Below are 20384 nucleotides of genomic sequence, written 5' to 3'. Positions count from 1 at the left end.
AGAATATCCTGTTTATGGTCCAGTTTCTGTAGGATTCTATGTTACACAGTGCCAGTTTATAGAGTATTTACAGCTACAAAAGAGTTGAGCCTATATTAAAACATCCAGTGCATAGAGTTCATGCTGAGGAACAGGCAAATCCTCAGTCAGAACTTACCCAAATGATTTTGCCAACACTTTAAACTCGCTTCCTCAATGAAAGGTCTGGCAACAGTTATATCCACTTGGCCACGATCATTGACAGGCAGTGTCACTTTGAAAACTTCTTCCAAAACCTGTTTTTTACTGTGGATTAGCTCTGTCCACACTCTGTTTATGGCTTTCAAAAGAAGCTGGCGACCTGCATAAGTACAAAATCACAAACAGCAAGCTCTCTATGGTGTTCATAGCATTGATATTTTTACAGTAATGAAATGAATAATTTCTGTGATTACACTGTAGTTTGTCCCCCCATTGCATGATATGTGAAATGCCTTTGAACAGAGTGCCTGTTTTTGCCATTATGTATGCTATCAGAAAGTCTAACAATTAATTTTGGCAGTTTTTTTCTCTGTGAATTTGAAACACTGGCTCTGATTAGTTGTGACTAATCTCCCACATCCATCTATTAACAAAATGAGATTGAAAAAACCTTATAGGAATCTGTGTCTATAAATATATATATATAATTCTATACATACATTATGCTTCAGCATTTTTACATATAATGTCTGTCTAAGTACCTGCGTCAATATTAAACACACACATTTAAGAATCACTGAATACTTTCTTCCATAGCAAGTTCATAAATTTCCTTTGAGTAAAAGATTGTAAGCATGCCACAAAATAGTAACTGCATAGTTTATACCATATCTTTTTATCTTAAAATGAGCCACTTCTTTGCATTTAGAACAGTGCATACAAACCTGCCTTTCTAATTCTGGAGAATGTCCAGAAAACAATGAAGAACTCTTACTATTTTAACAAAACATTAATTTATCCTCAATGTGTCTATCTTGGTATTTCCAAGAGTCTTTTCATCTATTTTTTAAGGTCATTTTATACACACACAGCCCCAGCACCCCTCCAGAGAGTAACTGGGTAACACACACATACCACAAGACCCTGCCCTGAGTCACTGGGGTAAAAGATTAGTGATGACAATACAGAAGTGGCATTATGAGACATCTGTGGCTTTGTCATTCTCAGATTACCTTCACTGACATCTTGATTGTAGACTCCATCTGGTTCTATATCAGAGGGGATCATAATGTGCCAAGTTGTCATCCTGGCTTCTGCTTCCAATCCAAACCCATCAACATTGCTACAAACACACAATGGATTAACAACCATCAGAATAAAAAGACACAAAAACCCAAGCCAAGATAAAGCATTTGATTTTGTATCAGATTCACAAAGATTAATACACACTACTACAGCAAGGCATCTTCACTTCTCTTGATTTGAATTCTGAGAATTTGTGGTCACAAGCTGAACTGAAGGCTTATGAAGAGATGATGTGCCACGGATACTGGTGTCACTAGCAGAAGATGGTGATATTTGAAGAAACACAAAACAGACGAGGCTAGAAATGGAGAACACTGGGGTTTGATGACTGTTACTAAGTACCTTTGGATGAAACACAAGTTGTGGATCTTCTTGGAAAGAACAAATGAAAATGCCAGGCTGGCATTTGCAGCAATGCAGGAAAGTAGGTGCCTACAGCATTTGTCACGGATACCTGATTTAATACATGACTGGCCTTACTCAATACTATACAGAAGAAATACTAAGATATTGAACTTGTAAGAAATGATTCAACAGACAGTAAATCCAGTGACAGGACCCTCTGACTATTAATTACCTAGCACCAGTGCTTCCTTCTATCTTTAAAACATTTCATTTTACAAAAGATTAACAACAAAATAGTTGGATAAACACATTTGTCAGTATTTAAAATACCCCTGCAAAAGGAGGTAAAAATGTTCTCTATTTCCAGGATCTTCAAACCTAATTTTGTCTCAAAATAAATTTCTTAAACTTGCTTGCAACTCACTGGCTGGAAAATTATAAACAGCCCTCCAAAATTTGCTGACTTACTTGCAAGGTGAGTAAAAAAGGGTCATTTTAGTACTTGCCTGCCCTGGCTGTGGAATGCACTCCTGCCTGAGATATTTACCTTCCCACATGCAGATTAATCAAGCAGTGAGCTAGGCAGCTGATGAATTCCTGATCATGATTTCCAGGTCCCAAAATTAAGTTCCTGTTCACAGTAAGGACCCTTAGGGAATCAAGGAGAGCCACTTGCTGAGGAACAGTTTTGTGCGCTCTTGAGAACTGATACAGGATGGTTCTGTTCAGGCAGTGATAAATGGCATCCAGCGAGAGTCCCTGAGATCTTCTTTTTGACTGATGGGAAATAAAAAAAAGACGTGATCAGAAGTAGCAGCAACTCGTTTACTGGCACACAATGTTCCCTTGAACTGACCCAAGCTCATTTTCCAGAATTAGCATTTTACTGTAAGAGTCAATTCCATTAATTTCAAGGACTAAAATCATATTAATGATTAAACACTTTGAATTTTAACATCTAAAAAGATGCTGCTGATTTCTAACAGTAAGTCTTCTAACAATTTCCAATAAAAGTGTGTGAGGAAGGTTCCCAAAAATGTCAAGGTAAATTTAGGGAGCTTCTCAAAATTCACGTGAGGCATATTTCATTGTTTATTTTTGGGGGGATTTCTAAAAAATAATGTGATCTGAGAGCAGCTCTTACTCAATTGCTCTTCACAGAAAGATGTGCTAAGAAAGCTCTGTAAAGAGAGAGTGAGCCTGAGAAAGAAAAGCATATTCTGTGCTTTTCCCAAACATATATCACTAGCAGATTGTTTAGTGACATCACTCCATGCATTGCCACATAATCTGCAAAAATTGTTTTTCAGGCAGGGTAATACAACAAAAAGCCCTGTTACCTGTGCAATGAGCTGGATTATGAAGTCCACAAGAAGCTTGGATTCTTTGTTGAACATGCCCTGCCAAAGCTTATCTACCACACGCTGTGTGAAATAAAACACATTGTTCACCAGCACTTGGTAGCTTCCTCCACTCGTTATAGGCAGAGACGCATCTTCACCTAGGTAATAAAAAACCCCAAAGTTTTCTACATTTATCAAATAACCCCATCTGCATAAATACATTCACATTAGTTTATGCTTTCTAGACTTCCATAAAAGAGAAAGAAATTCAGTTAATAAAAGCTAAAACCTCATGGCTTTCCTAATAGGACTTTCCCTTTGATGTAAGCAACCACAGCTCTAGACCTTTATTTTATCTTTCAAAAAATTATTCTGGATTTTTGAAACATGATTCTGGATTTATTTTATTAATGCACTGCACCCACAGGAAGACTGTGGGTGTTATTATTAAACTAAATTTATTAAATTACTGCTGTGGCAAGAAATGGGGAGCCTTACAAGGAGGTCTGAACAGAAATGCATATGCATAAGGTGTCCCTTATGACACCTAAGATGGAGGCAGAGCAGCCCAAGAGCTCCTGGGAAGTCCAGCAAGCCACCATGAAATGTGACTGAGCCCCCTAAGCCATGTAGTTTTTGTGAATAACCGATTTTACAGCTTTGGCACAATCAAGGTAGGGAGGGAACAAGTTGGTGCTTGTTGATGCAAGCCCATCAACACCATTTACACATCAAAGGAAAGGAAAGGGCAGGGGAAAAAAGTTTAAAAGTTTAAAAGTTTAAAAGTTGCAACAAAACAGACCACCAAAAAGAAAAAGTCACAGAATCAAAACCTGGCGTCCAAATCAATAGATTGACTATTAGACTTTGCTATATTACCCAATAAAACATCAGCTGCAAGTAGGTGGTCCATCACTCCATCCAAAACATATGTCTGAAACTCCTTCTGCTGGGTTCGTGTTGATCTTTCAGGAGAAGCCTAAAAATGATATTAAAATAATATCAAGAAAATTAATATCTCTGAACAAAAAAGAGGGAGAGGGATGGTGTTGTACATTATTTCCTTTTCTCTCAGCTCCCATGAACTACATTTTTTTTTCTCTTAACATTCTGTCAAAAGTAAAAAGCTTTGGCTTTATCAAAAATCTAAGCATGCACATCGAGTATACACTGGCTGCATGCAGTTTTGCAAAGCAGGCATTACTCCTTTTTAAATCCAGGAAATTTATCTTCTGCCATAACAGGTACTGGAAAAGAACACATTCTGCAAAGGTACATGAAATTCTCCCCTATAAACATATGTTCAACATGTGATTTCTTCAGCTGACACAAGTCACCTCCTTCAGTAAACAATGAGCAAATGGGACAGATCAAACATTTAAGTTGCAGAAAGAGAAATAACAGTAAATTTGGCAGTGTGTACCTACCTAATCCTATTTATGCTACTGAGCAAGTAACACTGACAAGTGATAACAAGTTAAAAGAGCTGTGAAGAACTGCAGCCACTTGAACATGATCTCAAATATGCCTCCCGTGTCTGTGGATAACTGACATCTTCTGACATTTCATTTGTTTTTGCTTTGTGACAGCAAAGAGGTGCCCAGCTGCCCCAGGAAACTTGTTAGGAAATATACAAGCATGTAAGTATGGCCCAAAATTGCTGCAGCTTTCAAAAAAAAATCAGGGAGATTCAGCAACATGTAAGTTGAGGTAACTAACAGGTAGATCAAGGTGAACAAGAAGTGATGAGAACATTTCAAAACGTACTGTCTGAAGATGTAGGCAGTTAAATAGTAACTGAACCCCTGAACCTCCTTGCTTCACCATTAGCAGGACAATGCTTTCTTCAAGTGTCACAACCTTCAGAAGTTGATTTACAGCAAAATAACACAGTTATTTTGTGAGGCTTTATACTATATGGTCCCATATGTCTTTTAATCTAACTGACACCGTCTATGGCACAATTTCTTTTTACCTAATACAAACAGAACAGAAACCCTAATCTGCAGAGGTTTTATATTTTCAACAAAGTCAATACAGATATCATGGTTGGAAAGGTGTTTAACCACTGAATCACACTCCACGAAATAAAACTTGAAGAAAGCTGGTTTTCCAAGCCATTAAAGAAAGGTGAACAAGCTACTCTTTATTGTCACCGATATGTTTTATGAAAAATCATTTTCTTAGGATTTTTTCCTCCTGAGAAGCTGAGAGGCCTCAGGAACAAAATATAAACAATAATTATCTGCTGCTGTGGAATGCAATAGGTGGATCTGTGATTGGTCTCATGAGGTTGTTTCTAATAAATGGCCAATCACAGTCCAACTGTCTCGGACTGTTTTGGTCAGTCTGAGCCTTTGTTATTCATTCTTTTTCTATTCTTAGCCAGCCTTCTGATGAAATCCTTTCTTCTATTCTTTTAGTATAGTTTTAATATTACATATATCATAAAATAATAAATCAAGCCTTCTGAAACATGGAGTCAAGATTCTCATCTCTTCCCTCATCCTAAGACCCCTGCAAACACCATCACACTTTATGAAACATTAGTGATTTTTTTCCACTCTTATTTCATGGCGATTCCACTAAATCTCATGTCATCACTAGCCTAGCTTTGTAAGGTATTAGAAGAAAAAGACATTTTAGGAAAATAAGGTGTCATAATTAAGCTTAAATAACAAAACCAAACTAAAACACAAACCACAAAGAAATTCTACCTCTAGCAGAAGGTCCACCAGTGGAGTCTGTTTGCTGGCTGGTGTGAGACATAGGTTATCAATGATCATCACACGCATGAAGTCAAACACGAACTTCTTGGCAGGGTGGTTGGTGAGGTAGGTCTTGGTGCCCACATTGCAGTATTCTGATTGGCTCCTGTTCATGCCAGAATCAGCTGCAAAGGCTTTAAACTCTTCAGCTGGGGACCCAACTTCGTCATCAAGATCAGTGACCTGTAAAAACCAGCATGTTAAAACTGTAGAGATCAGCTAATTAATGGCAGTTTCTTCACTTTTATATTCTTTGCTTGTCTTTCTAAGGGTATTTCACTTCACATTTTGCTTCTTAAGAAGACTTTTTAGAAAATTATGATGTTCAGAATCAATTCTCCAATATGGAAACATCCAGTTTTGGATTCTCAAGGCAAATGTGATCTGGCATGAGTTACATTTCATGCTCCCTGACCAACAGAATTGGATGATTTCTAGATATTTGGCAAAAATAAATGTTCTCATTGAAAAAAAAAAAGAAGAAAAAGAAAAGTTTTGAAAAAGTTATTAACTAAAGCCGTTAAAATAAAATCAAGACAGAAGCCAACTAAAAAAAGGCCATCAAGCTTACATAACATAAAACAAAAAAGGAACTGAGCCTTCTTTTTTCTTTTAATACAATACCTTCATCAGAGTGCAGTTATGGGTAAGCCGGTTTCCCAAAAATCTCTAAAAGAAGAAGAAAAAAAAAAAGGGTCTCCACAGCTTTCCCATTTCTGATGAACAGAAACCTTGAAAGGCTAGCTCTTAAAGAGGACTGTAACAAAAGCACAAACAGTAATGAAAGCTGTCAAATCCAGAAGACTGACTCTTTCTACGCAACTCCCTTCCTTAAATGAAAGAGGAGACAATATGATTTCTCTCAACAGGCTTCTTGCTTCGCCAGCTCACATGTCAAGTAACCAAATGTTTTGAACATTTGGTCTGCTTTAGCAGGAGAGTGTTTTCAAGAAATTAAGAGAAGCCCAAATACGTATTCTTTCTATTTTTAATAGCAAATTCAGAAAAGCTGAAAGACCTTTAAAAAAAGTTAAGAATCTTCTCTCAAGGTTGAAGTTAAATAACAGTGTTTTGTTGCAGAAATCTGGCTGTTATTCAGATATTTCACCAGGCGCTGATTAGTGCTACACATTTGGGCAAACAGAAACACTGAAGGAGTAAACCAATTTGGAGTTAAGAGCACCCTCAAACAGCAAAGAGCTCAAGTTGCCAGGCAGCTACACAGAATTTCAAGGGGATCTAGTAGTTAAAGCCTGCTTAGAGACACAAGGCTCCTCTAAAAACTCTGTACAGGTGAATGTCAAATCAGCATTACCAGTTTGTAAGTGGAACTTTTTTTGTGAGAGAGCAAGCTCCTAGTGTGTACTTGAAATGCAAGTTTAACAAAAAACCAAAAGCCCCATGTCCTTATGAGAGATTCACCAGCAGGTACTGTTAAAAATTGTTCTCCCACTTTTATTGATAACAAAATAATAGCACACCACAAGTTATTATTTCCTTAAGTTTTTTTATCATACTCAACATAGTTCTATCATTTGGCAACCTCTAGACTAATTATCCTTCCATGTTCTTAATAAAATTACTTTTAGATGTTGGCTAACAATATCTGGTTTTCTCCTTTCCATTCATATTCTAGAAATAGTATCATTTGCAAATGACACTAGGCTCAAAGAAAACTTTAGCCAGCAATGCAAGCAAAGTTGAATTCACACCCTCTCTTGGCTTGAACTCAGTAGTTCCAGGAAATACAAGAACACTACTTTGTGGTTAAGCCACAAAAACAGAAATGGGAATGAGAAATGTGAGGAAAAAGAGGTTTTAGGTTTCATCACATCCTCCAGAGCAGAGGGCTGACTTTTGCTTGTGTAAATTTGAGAGAGCATTTTTCACACGATTGAAAATAACGTCCACTAAAAAACCAGCAAACTGTCTATTGCCCCTAAAATGTTGCTTCTGATGTCCTTGCAGTTCAACACGCTCTTCTCTCAGATCCACAACCCAAGTCCAAAACATCCAGCTCAGCCCTGACGAGGACCTCTTGTGCAAGTGAGTAGAGCTTTATCTTGCTATGACTGGTAATTGATAAATCCTCAAAAGTAACACTCATGTGCAAAATAAAAAAGGCAAGCAGCTGGATTTCCTACCATCTCAGAGTATGGTCGGATGTTGAAAGGAAACACTGTTGCTGCCAGCGCACACAGGAACTCTGGACTCATCCACAGGGAAATGAGGTCAGGTACATTGTGATACAAATACCGAAAGAACTGCATCAGGGTGACTGGATATTCCCGAAGCCAAGAGCCTTCTTCCTCTGACTGCCAGGGCTGGGTTGAGAAACAAACACCAGATTAGCAGAGACTGTGGCACTTGAATACTTGCTTTGGAAAGGAAGAGCACGCTTTCAAGCACGTCTCAAACAGGAGACCAACAGCATTATACAGCACATCATTGACCGTAAGCTAAAATGTGTGCCCTGACATGTAATGACTTGGAAATATTGGCGAACATGACCAGACTGAAGCCGAACCAAAATGTGATAGCAAAGTTGAACATGCCTGGTGTCAGCACACAAGACATAGCACATCTCTAAGCATGTCCAAAGTGTATCCAAATAGGTGAGGACCAAATACAATGATCAGTCACCAGCAGAGAGACAGAACACATGACAACAAAAATCGGTACTGCAGCAGGTACACTTGTCCAGAAGATGCTTCTGGACACGTTACCTTGGGAGAAACAGAGAAGCAATAGAGCATATCACATACATATGATGATCCAACAGGTGACAACCAAACAGGTGCTGCTTTTCAACCACTTCAGGAGGCAATATGCAGCAGATAACACACTCTTGCTTCAAGGAAATACATAATTTTCCCACTGAGAAACCAACTTTCCCTACTCTTGACATTAGATTCAAAGACGAGAAGATGACACATTTCTTTGGCAGTAAATAATTTCTTCTGGCATGAAGCTATTCATAGTCAGGGACTTCTCTGCATGGGGAAGATTCATGAACGAAATCCGCAACTCATAAAGCTCTGAGCAGATGGGATACGGAGTCTCAAACATTCTCCCATGATGTTAATCAGGAAAGAAATGGAATTATCTCTGACAAGGACATTGTATCCTTCTGCTTTCTTGTTTTGTTTTAACTGCAGCCAAACAGAAAGCTCAGCCTTTTTGTGGAAAAGCAGTGATAATTTTGTGGCTACTAATATTTCTACAGATACAGGGAAAAAACTAACATAGAAAAACCCAAGAAAATTCCACTTTCCACCCAAGTATTACAAGACTAACTCACAGCCAATTTCGTCATGATACTAACAAAACCTCGACCTTTCTAATTTGGCTTTTAACCATGTAGAAAACTCGAATAGCACAGTATACTGAAATACAAGCAAAATTTCCAATGCTTACAGAATTCAGCATGCTCCTCAGCATTCCCAGTAACAAGAAGGCAGCTTCTGTGCAAACACTGTGTATTGAGGAGGTAACAGTGCCACAGGAGGCAGGAACTCCAAATATGAATGTCCAAATGGAGTCTAAATCAAACTGCAAGAGGTGAAAGAGAATACATGAAATGATCCTTTTCTTCCGGGCAATTGTACACTGCTTTTTATTACAGATAAAATATACTCATTTTGCAGTAGATAAAAAAAGTATTGTTTTACATCCTCCAAACTTTATCACATCATATGAAGATCAGATGTCACTGAAGAAAATTTCTTTTAACCATGAGCTAATAAAACTGCAACTCTCATCTTCTCACTTTCTTCTCACTTCTCATAAAGTATGCAAATGTTTTGAAACAAAAGAATTGTCAGCACATGTGCCACACAATCAACTGACTCACATCTAGCAGTAAAACCCACATGGCATTCCATAGGAAAACAAAAAGAACAACACAAACAAATAAAGTTGTATTTTCTAGGGAGTCTAAATAATTAAATCAATTAAAAATAAAAAGGAACCAAGTGTCCACCTCTAGCATTAAGAGTGCTACTAAGTAGTTGAATTTAGTTTCAGTTTAACAGTGTCATACTTCAACGCTGTAGGCGGATGAGTGAGTTTCATGCCTCTACCTCATGGTAGCAGAGTGCTGAATGTGCTGTCAAGTATTCCTCTTGAGAAAGAAGGCAGGCACCTTCTGGTTTGAAGTTTTACTTTTCAGTTCTCACTGATAAATAATGTCAGCACTGCACCCATTCTAAATAGGCATCCTGTCTATCTAGAATGGAGTGTGTGTGGCTTTTCTTCATAAAGCATTACCCTGGGGTTTCCTAGGACTGTTGTAGGTCATATAATATCTACTCACTTACTTCAAAAAAGCCCAAAATAGCCTGTTCAGAATAAGAACAATCAACATTTTTCAGCAACAACTGAGTTGTCTCCCTATAAAACCACAGAGACTTTCTGAAGTAAAAGCAACAACTCTCTTTAACACAGCAACTGCCCACTTCTTAAACAAAAAACCACAAAAGACCCACCTCACAACCAAAGCAAGTAAGCAAAAGATTATGTTCCCTTCAATGCCCACAGCATGCCAGCTTGAACTACGGATCTACTTCTCATTTGACCCCAAAATGGACCACAGTGACACCAGTGACAGCTAAGCCATAGCAGGCTTAGCATGGCATAACATACTCCCAAGCCAAAGGGCTTAGCACTAAACACCACATCATGACTGTGAGTCAGCTGCAGAGAATGAGAGGGCCTGGTTAATTCATTATTTTCTTTCATGACAGACAGAATTGCATTCACATCTTACTGGATAATCCCTACCTTGGCACCCTGATTACACTGGCTGCTGATGACAGGTGCACTGACCTGCAGGTTTTCAGGCAGTTCAGTGACTGGCTGCTGCAGGAAAAGGGCCATGAGGAGGAAATAGAGTGCAGGCACGTTAGTGTGCTTTGGGAGAAGAGACTGCAGAACGGGGAAGCCTGGGAAGTGACAAGCATCCCGGTTAATCTCCCGCACTGTCGATCTGCCACCAGCACTCCGGCCAACATTGAACCCTACAAGAGAAAACAAGGCACAAAGCACACAATGTTAACAGGGAATTACCTGTGAGGACCCTTCTTGCTCACCTGGTGAGATTAAAAGGGAACCTCCTCAGAAACTAATGCTGTACAAGACAGACGTGTGCATGCAGACTGTCACACACAACACCATTCTGCTTCAGATGCTTCATTTTTTTTAAACAGTTAAAAAATAAAGGAAATTACTGCTTTCAGTACCACATAGATGACACTGTTCCATACAGACTGCTTAATATAACTGCTTACACACAAACACATCCATTTTCTGGCTGTGACCATAATTTCTGACTTTTAAAACACCCAGGTTTCTGAAAATAGGTATTTTGTGGCTGAGAGAAAAATATCACCTAAATCTCAGTTACAGATTTATATAATGAAGCAGCAATCCATGGTCCATTTAAGTCAATGGGCAGCTAATTTGTGTCCAGAGAAGTCTTAAAGGCATCTTGTTTCAGATATTTTGTTAATGATTAATCAGCTGGTAGTAAGCTTTAAACAGTCTTATTTTATTCAAGTGCTGCCAGAACCACTTTTTGTGACCATACTTCTACCTACGTATTTCAACTTCCTACTTAAAGGAAAAAAAAAATACACCAGGGTGGCAAAAGCACTTATTTTCAAGCAAGGAAAGAGGCAGGAAGACAGTTCAGTCTCCACATCAGCACTATGAGCCATTGGTCTGACACTGCCAGTAGTCAGGTGGTTTTTCTGAGGCTCAAAAACAGATACACTTTCCACCATAAAATGCCTTTTTAAACAGAAGATCTCTATCAAGAATCAGACTAATGAAATCTGTGCTACACAGCTGCAGAAATTCCATCAGTAACCTTCAACAAAATTCATCATACTTGGTTTCATGAGAAATCTTGGAGCCAGTATGTTATGATTTCTTAAAAAACACAGAATACAAAAATTAGATAATCTGTCACTATCAGGTTATGAGACTCAAGTTTAAAAATATCTTCTTCACCACAGCCTAGCTTGGATTCAATTAAAGTGATAGTATAATAGGAAAAATAGGAAAACTTGAAAAATGTAATTGCAAATCAAAATCTTACTTAGAAAGATTTTGTGACAGAAGAAAATGTTTATGATATTGGACATCTGAAGTACATACTAAATAAAGAATGGTCTATTACCTAAAATGCCAATGGTTTTCAAGTTTTTAAAGCACAACCAGGCAAGGGAAATGCATGTGCAAAATTGTTTCTTAAATAAATTACAGAACCTTAATCAAATGAGCCAAACAGATGCTTTTTATTTTAACAATAAAATATTTGCATGGGTTTTACAGCTTCTGAAAAACCATTTTTCTTAATCCTCCTAATTCATGGCAATGCAAAGAAATATCCTATGCTCTTAGCTGAATATCCTGAGGGATATATTGTGGGAAACAGTAAAAAGAGAGTTTTCTTTAAGCAAAAAATAACAAGATACTATATTTGAAATCTATCAAAGATACAAAGCAGAAAGAAATATTTTTTATATTTTTGTATTTTCATTTCAGGAAGAGCCCTCTTCATGAAGGAAGATCACTTCAACAACACTTCCATTACTTCCTTACAGTAAACCAATTCAGAAAAACTTTTAGTGCAGTAACAGATCATGTAACTCCTGCAACACAGACAGGTGGCTCCTTGAACAGTTATTTACAACAATGAAATACTATTGATACCACTGCTCTGATCTAAAGGCTACTGAGGCTTATGAAAGACCCTCATTTAATGTCAATAAGTTTGTACCAAAGCCTGAATAGACATTCATCTGAAAAGTACTATTTTATTTTGACTGGGAAAAAAAAAACAGGTCGGTGGGAAATTGCCACTACACCTCTCTATAAGACAAACGTTATTTCAAATATTTGGAGATACATTTCAGACAGCTCAGAGATGCTCAAATGGGCCCTGTAGCACTAAAACCTTATACACAATTCTAGGTCACAAGGGGTAACTGAGAGGTCTGATAACCTGGCTAACAGAGGATTTAAGAACCTGAGAAAAAAGCCTTTAATAGAAAGTGTGCTTGTGTACACAAGAATGAAGGAGAGGGAAAGGAAAAGAAATGCTGAGATTATACTGTGAACACAGAAATTTCCAAGACAGCAAAAATTCAAACTGGTAAATTTGATGGACACAGCACTCACTAGTCAAAGCAGCTCAGACATAATGCTGCACAAATAACTACTAAAAGTAATGAAACAAGCAAATTTTATTGACTCTTTATTAGTTGTGTGCATAAAGTGCTGCTCTATGCTTCCTTTGCATGTAGCTCAGCCATGCCTGCCCACGGGACACATTTAACCTTACCCTGGTGATTAGCTACATATGATGCACCAAAACTGAACTACAATGATATCTGTGTCATGTCAGCTACAGGCAGCTTTGTAAAACCACTCCCTTTTGCCTAGGAAATCCTAACTCTTGCTTGTAAGAAAAATTAAGTGCAGAAGCATCTGATGGCAGCACAGACAAGAGTAACATAAAGGCTTCAGCCAGACAACACCCCCACAATAACCCATAGTTCAACACCCCAGCACAGGTGCTCCCAGCAACCCCTGAGCTCCGAGAGGCTGAGATGCCTACCTAACACAGTACCAATCTTATTGGTCAGGACAGAATCCGTCTGATCCAGCCAGCCTCCACCACTGAGACCTTCCTTAAACTTAATAAGGATGGACTGATTGCTCAACAGGACCACGAGAATTCGCATGGCTGCCGTGACTGTGGTGGAGTGAAGATGTTCTTCCATAAACATCATAATCCAATCGAAACCCAGTGTCTTGACCAGTTCTTCACAAGCCCTAAGTGAAGGGGAAAAAAAAGTCACATTTTACAGCATTTAGTTTCCTACTAGACAGCAAAAATCAATGTCATCCACTGCAGGGCAAACCTTAAGAGCAAATTCTTAATTAAGTTTGCTACAAACAAGTAATACCACTTATCAACTCTTTATATGAAACTGGTAATGTGCATTTGTTTAGAAGAATGGAAGAACTAAATACAGCTCCTGAGACTAATTCCATTGCATGAGATTTCTCCAGTTGCTGCTTTTGATAACAAATATGGAATTCTGAACTGAAATCATCTTATTGAACAAAAAGTTTTCACGTCTTCTTAATGAATTGGTTTTAAAAAATGAAGGAAGATTGTTTCTTTCTTTGTTTTTATTATGGGAAGAGTTACTTGGGAACATTTGACCGTGTTTTTTGCAATTTAAAGGGGCATTCTAGGGTCGATGATCTTAATGATAACCCCTACTGAAGCCCCTGGATCTCACCCAAATGAGAAGCTGACTATCCCACTTCTCTAAAATCAAAAGTTTTCTCTTGGACAGATTTTATTTTTCTATAGCCACACATGAAGTTGAGAGAAAACAACAAAATTAATAATGTAGCCCATTTCTACTAGCATACCTGAGAGTAATCTATCTGCATAAATCATTCAACATTTCCTATAAATGATGCAATTCAACTAGTGATCTGAAGGAAGACTGTATAATTCCTCCCCTTCAAATAAAATATTATATCCTTTCTCTGCCTCAAGGGTTTTTTTGTACTTACTGCAAATTAACAGTTGTCTTTTCTTTAGATGTGTATAGAAGTTTCAGGAGGATATCTAAAAGCCTGTTCCTCAGTAGAATAAGATTAGCTGAAACAAGTCCTCCAAAATCATCCTCTGTTCCTAAATATTGAATAAAACCAAACAAAAAAAGAGGCAAAATCAGGATTTTGGAACTTGGGCATTTTAAAGGCTATTCATAAATTCCATGCATAAGCAAATACAACCTGACCCCCCACTCAGGCTCCAAGGAAGCTGTGCTAAAGTGCAAGCAGCATATAATATGGTGCTGAGAAATGTCTGGTGCCTCCTTATCACTGTCCCACAGACTTCAGGCAGCTTGAAGAACAGGTGAAAAAGGATCATAGCTTCTCAGACAATAATCTGAACTGAGATGGTCACTATCTGTCATCCCTTCCTTCCTATCCCTCCCTTCTCTCAAAACTGCAAAACATGGTAACTGAATAAACATTTTGCATTTTGAAAGCAGAGTGGTTTGGGGGGATGTGGAAATTGTCAGGAAGTGAGCCTGATACTTCCCAAATCCCTCCAACTCTAAGAAAGTGAGAGAAAAATTAGTCTCCTTTTCTTTCAACACAACCCCAAGCTCATAATCAGTTGAAAAACACATTTACTCCAACGAAGGCAATCCATGCAGCTCAGGACTAACTTTACAGCTATTTTGCAAATCCCTCTTCCTGTGGCTTATGCTGTCAAAGGAGAACCCTGCTTCTACGTTATTAAAAAAAAAAAAAAAAAAAAAAGTCAGCACATATGCAAAAACGAAGAGAGACAGATAAATAGAAAATTTCTGGACGATGGTTTTGTGCACAAGATACAGACACAAAGTATCTTTGTGTATCTTCTTTGGCAGAAATCCAACAAAAGTGGTGAACTCCAGTAGCCTAACAGTCTCATGCCTTTTGCCTCCAGAGCTTCTCTCTTCATTTCTGCCACACCTTGAATTTCTCCCCAAGGTTCTTCAGTCCCATATGTAGGCAAAAAACAGCTCAGGCTGCTGTTAGCATGGTGGAAAAAAACAAAACTCATGGCCTGTAGTGGGAACATCAATCTGGATCTCTCTCCAATACCCTCTTTTTCACTAAAATCTCAAATTTAATCATCTTTGAGACCACAAAACCAAAACTATTCAAAAACAACAGGGGAGGCACAGGAAGATAATGATGAATCCTACCAGACCATGGAATGGCTTGGGTTGGAGAGAACCTTGAAGACCATTGAGTTCCTACCCCCCCTGCTATGGGCAGGGATACCTTCCACTGGACTTCCTCTGTTTGCTCAGAGCGTCATCCAAACCAGCCTTGAACACATACAGGGATGGGCCATCCACATCTTCTCTGAGCAACCTGTTCCAATGCCTCACCACCCCCTCACAGTAAGGAATTTCTTTCATATATCCAATCCTAAACAACTCTCTTTTAGTTTGAAGCCATTCTCCCTCACCCTACATGCTCTTGTGAAAAGTCCCTCTCCAGAATGTGCAGACTGCCCAAACCCTGTTTTTTGTGACACCAGACCAATATAACGAACTGTAAAAGAAGAAACATCTCTCTCACTTGTCCCTCTGCACCAGTATATTCCCAAGATATGTAGAAACAGAGGTTCTTTGGATAATCCTTCTGTTTATTTGGCTGACATCCACTGTGGGACTAAAACATTTCTGTTCAGGGAGACAGACTGAAAATGCAATTGCACAAGGTAAATAAGGGTAGAAATGGTCTCAGATCAGTTCAACGTAAGAATTATTGAAGGATGGTAACATTTCTTTTTTTTGCCTAAAAAAAGGTTACTAGGCAGTCTTAGCTAATTCTTTCACTTCTTTCACACCTGGAGGGCTGATGCACCTAGCAACCACTTGTTTGGTTTTGTTTTTCCTCCTTTTCCCACAAAGAAGCTGTTTGAAGGGAGCAAGTGGAGCAAAGAGAACAACAGTGTTAAATGAAGGAAACAAAAAAAAGAGTATTTTGCTCTGCTTTGCACTCAATACTGAAAACGAAAGCCCCACTAACTGGCAGTCAGGTTATAAAAATATTGTAACATTGTTAATGACACAATTTATAATTTTTTTCATATTCAAGCTCAGAAGAGACTATAATGTATTTTATTCTACTGCTTCTAAGTACTGTCAACACTTACCACTATCAAGCTTTTCTTCATTGTTAATTTCCATGACCACAAATTTCTCACAGACTGCGAACGTAGGTAAAGTGGAAGAGATGAACTGTCCAAACCTTGATGTATACAGAAAAAACATCACTCATTGAAATGAAAGATGCAGTCTCATCTATCAATAATATACCTTAAATAAAAAACCATGACACCAGTGACAAGGAGATACCCAAAAATGTCAGCTTCCTCACATCTGAAGATTGATGAAAATGGTCTTCATTTAAAGTTACTAGCCAAAACACAAATTATTTTGTAGTAATTCATAGAATACTTGCAGACAAGTCTGCAGGTAAGGGACCCTGAAAATGCTAGGTTTCAGGAAAGGGAACTCGGAGATACCGCTGAGTCCTAGTAAAAGGAACACCTCAAGTTAAAGGAGAACAAAACATTATTCTCAGCCCCTTACAGCTGAACAATTATTACATCAAAACAGTGGTTACTCAACTCTGGAAGAACATTTATGCCTATAGCTTGAGGTTATGTAACACAGGGTCATGGTTTTCCATGACAAGACACTGATGTACCACTCCAAGAAAGGAGACGCAATATATTCCTCTTTCCTCTGCAGCTAACCTGAAATGGCTCCTAGCTAGTGCAACTTTTCCCAAGTTATGCAACATTTTTCATTCTTTATTTTCAGAAAGGAGAACAGGGAACACTGGTCTACAATCTATTCTGTAACCATTTAAGCATAAAATCAATAGTTTTATTCTTGAATATTTTTTTTCCTGTATAATTAAAATAAAGACAGGTAAGATACTAATGTTGAGGCTTCTGATACCTTTAATTGTACTTAAAAGTAAGGAGCTGAAAACATGACTACACTACGCAAAGAGCTCCTAAACCCCACAATATTTTATCTATTTCCATTATAATGGAATAAGAGATGAAAAAAATCAAGTTATCAAGGAGTTAAACTATTCTTAAAGCATTTCATATACTCCTGTACATATGAATTGCAGTAACTAGTGTAATTTTCATCAGACAGAATTAGTAGCACTATATCTGGCAGCCTTAAATACCTTTTTATGCAGTGATGATTAAGAAAAAATCTGGAACTAAACCTTGCATTCAAGATAGTAATCAAAACTGCATTTTAACCAGAATTATCTTTTCAGCCCATGTCAAATAATATTCAATGGTATTCAGGAGGAATGCTTAGTGCTTTACATGAAAAAAAGGGGCTGCTCAGCATGTTTACTTTTCACCGGTAGAACATTAAACCAGTTTGACCATTCAACCATGCTTGGTCAGATACAAATTGAAAATCATATGCAAATCAAGGCTTCAACATATTCCTAATGTCTACTTCAATCTAGTCCACAGAGGGAAAAAAAAAAAACGGTACAAGAGCATTCCATGTCACACTCCTCAGCAGTATGACCATGAAGTACTTTTGACCAAGGAAACAGAACCAAGAAAGACAAAATTCTCCAGGTGTGGGCTACCTGAGTAGGTCATAGCTGCTGGGGAAGCCCTGAAGTAGAAAGCTCAGCACATTGCTAATCGCAGCAATAGTGGGCTGGGACAGGGACATGTCTCGAAGAGTCAACAGCAGTCTTGGGATGAGCTGGAATTCCCTCATCAACTTTGCATTCTTTGCTGCTTCACTGGAAGAAGAAAAGAAATGAGGTGGCCATTTAAAATTGGAGTATCCTCTAAATATTATCTGATCCTGTAAATCCCATTACTAGGCTTTCATCAGTTCATACCTTGACTCAGTGAGGAGTTCAATGAAGTGCTCAAATAATGACAGATGAAGCTCATAGGGTGCATGAAGCCAGACCTGAAATACAGAAAAAACAGTAATTTTTTGTACACAAATCAACTTGTAGGTTAAAACAAACATTATAAATCAAAGGTTAGGAAGATATTAAAATCATTCATATACATGACTGTTTACCTGGGCATGATGAACCACTCATCGGTTCAAAAAATATTCTCTGTAAGAGTATAATGATAAAAACTTATAAAGGGATCTTATAAAGGGATCTAGACAAAAGGTCACACACCCTTGTCTTTTTGCATAAACTTTAAACAGACAGTGCAATGCCTCCAAAGGAACTATTGGGATTTACAAGGCTATGCTAAATTTATTTCATTTAGGTGAAGGTTTATGTCTTCATAAAATTAACTTACTACCTTCCTCCAAGATTAAACTCAAGGTCTTCCCTGATTTTATTTTTTACTCAGAATTGCCCACATTTAAATTATTTAGATTCTTTACCAATACCCCCCGAAGTATCAATTGTTCAATCAATAGAAGTAATAGAAGACATAAAAGCCAGAAAGCTCACAGTTACAGCCGCAAATCTTATAATTGATTTGCTATTGAACAAAGCACAATTAATATTTGTGCTCTGGTGTATAAAACTGGCTTAAATGAAAAGCTTTCTAGCTTTTGCTTTTCTCCTAATCTTATAATTCAAAATCATCAGAACAAATTTTTTAATTTCCCTGTTCTGCATGAGTAAGAACATCTAATTTATCCAAATTAAGTGAAATGTTTGGGTCACTGATTTCTGAATAAAGTAAATAATTAAAACAACAATCAAAAAACTGAAAAAAACAATAGCCAAAATCTCAGACTTTCTTCCTAAATAAGGTTTCCAGGAGTGCTTTGAAATACTCAAACAGACATCTAAAAATAGGAAATGGTTAAGTCTATTAAGTCACTTGTGCAAAACTGACTTGCAATATTAAGTCACAACTTATAGCTGGCGTAGCAGTGGTAGTAGGGTTTTTACTTAATTACTTCAATGTACATAAGTCAGAATTCTTTTTGTCAGTCTATGTCAGGTACAGATAATGCCAAAGGAGCACATACCAAAGGGTAGGTTCTGGGAATCCTTTATCAGCCTCTACTGCATTAGCATTTCCCTCTGAAATTTGCTACTTTCCTTACTTTAACACTTTAACACTTACTTTCCTTACTTTAACATGTAAGTATTTCATAGGTTATGCAAACAGAATTTTAACTCCCTTACTAGCAACCTTGCAGGAGATGTATGATAAAGTGATTTCCATATGCTATGTTGAAAATTTACCTTATACTTTTATTTTCAGGGCACATTTCATGCATTGATATATGTACTGCAGTAGAACACACAGGTGAAAAGAAATTGAGGAAAACTACAAGATGTTAATTTCTAAAACAAAAAAAAGCAGAAACACCTGTGGCACCCATCCATCATTTGTGCAGTGATTCAAGCCATTTCAGCAGGAAAAGTTACCAATAATCTTGCTGCTCACCTGCTTTACTGTACTATGTAAGAAATAGGGTATTCTCAGGGTAACAGCCTAATTTGCTACTGAGTATTTGAGGTACACTATCAGCATCGGACTTAATCATTATCCAGCATAATAATCACTCTTCTGTGCAGCTCTACATACTTCAAAATCGCAGAGCAGGTCCTGGAAGGCAGCAGAATTTGGGATAATGGATGTCTCGTGTCCACTGTCAACAGTTCCCACCAAGGAAAAGGTCAGGTGGAGTATGTGGCTGTTCAGAAGGGACCGTTTCTTCTTTAACAGCATTGCCAGCAGCTTGAACAAGTAAACAGAAAAGGAATTAGTCCTGTGAGCGCAGAGCAATGTTGTCTAAGCATGCTGGAGACCAGATGAAATGCCTGTGCCCCTTTTGAGAAGGCCTTTAAAGTATGTCTGCTGGTTGATACTCTTGATGAAAGAGTTTGAAAGTGGCATTACAGTTCATTACAAAAGCAGCATATCCAGGACACTCTCTAACTCATAAAACATCTGTTTGCACCACAGATAGCATCTAGGCCCTGAGAATTAGAGACACACACCCCCTGCTCTCAGCTCTCTGCAGTCAGTCAGTTTAAGACAGCACATCCTTAAGCAGTTATCTTC

At 37.9% G+C, this 20384-nt stretch overlaps 1 protein-coding gene across 6 annotated transcripts in view; it reads right to left on the bottom strand.

The window, feature by feature from the left end:
- Nucleotides 1-20384, bottom strand: part of WDFY3 (WD repeat and FYVE domain containing 3) — a 155452-nt gene that overhangs the window by 27093 nt on the left and 107975 nt on the right. For 3 of the 6 annotated variants that reach the window (XM_050973456.1, XM_050973452.1, XM_050973453.1), the window contains 16 exons: nt 19905-20057; nt 18224-18297; nt 17960-18121; nt 16479-16573; nt 14324-14444; nt 13347-13564; nt 10505-10740; nt 9140-9274; nt 7867-8046; nt 6347-6391; nt 5672-5905; nt 3834-3933; nt 2952-3112; nt 2159-2388; nt 1194-1303; nt 158-340 (listed from right to left, as the gene is read on the bottom strand). In XM_050973456.1, the coding sequence (XP_050829413.1) occupies nt 158-340; nt 1194-1303; nt 2159-2388; nt 2952-3112; nt 3834-3933; nt 5672-5905; nt 6347-6391; nt 7867-8046; nt 9140-9274; nt 10505-10740; nt 13347-13564; nt 14324-14444; nt 16479-16573; nt 17960-18121; nt 18224-18297; nt 19905-20057 (2437 nt within the window). The remainder of the gene's footprint in view (nt 1-157; nt 341-1193; nt 1304-2158; nt 2389-2951; nt 3113-3833; nt 3934-5671; nt 5906-6346; nt 6392-7866; nt 8047-9139; nt 9275-10504; nt 10741-13346; nt 13565-14323; nt 14445-16478; nt 16574-17959; nt 18122-18223; nt 18298-19904; nt 20058-20384) is intronic. The other 3 variants (XM_050973457.1, XM_050973454.1, XM_050973455.1) reach the window with 2 other exon arrangements.

Source organism: Serinus canaria, chromosome 4 (genome assembly GCF_022539315.1).
Source record: "Serinus canaria isolate serCan28SL12 chromosome 4, serCan2020, whole genome shotgun sequence".
Lineage (NCBI taxonomy): Eukaryota > Metazoa > Chordata > Aves > Passeriformes > Fringillidae > Serinus > Serinus canaria.
This window is presented reverse-complemented; position numbering and strand designations above follow the sequence as displayed.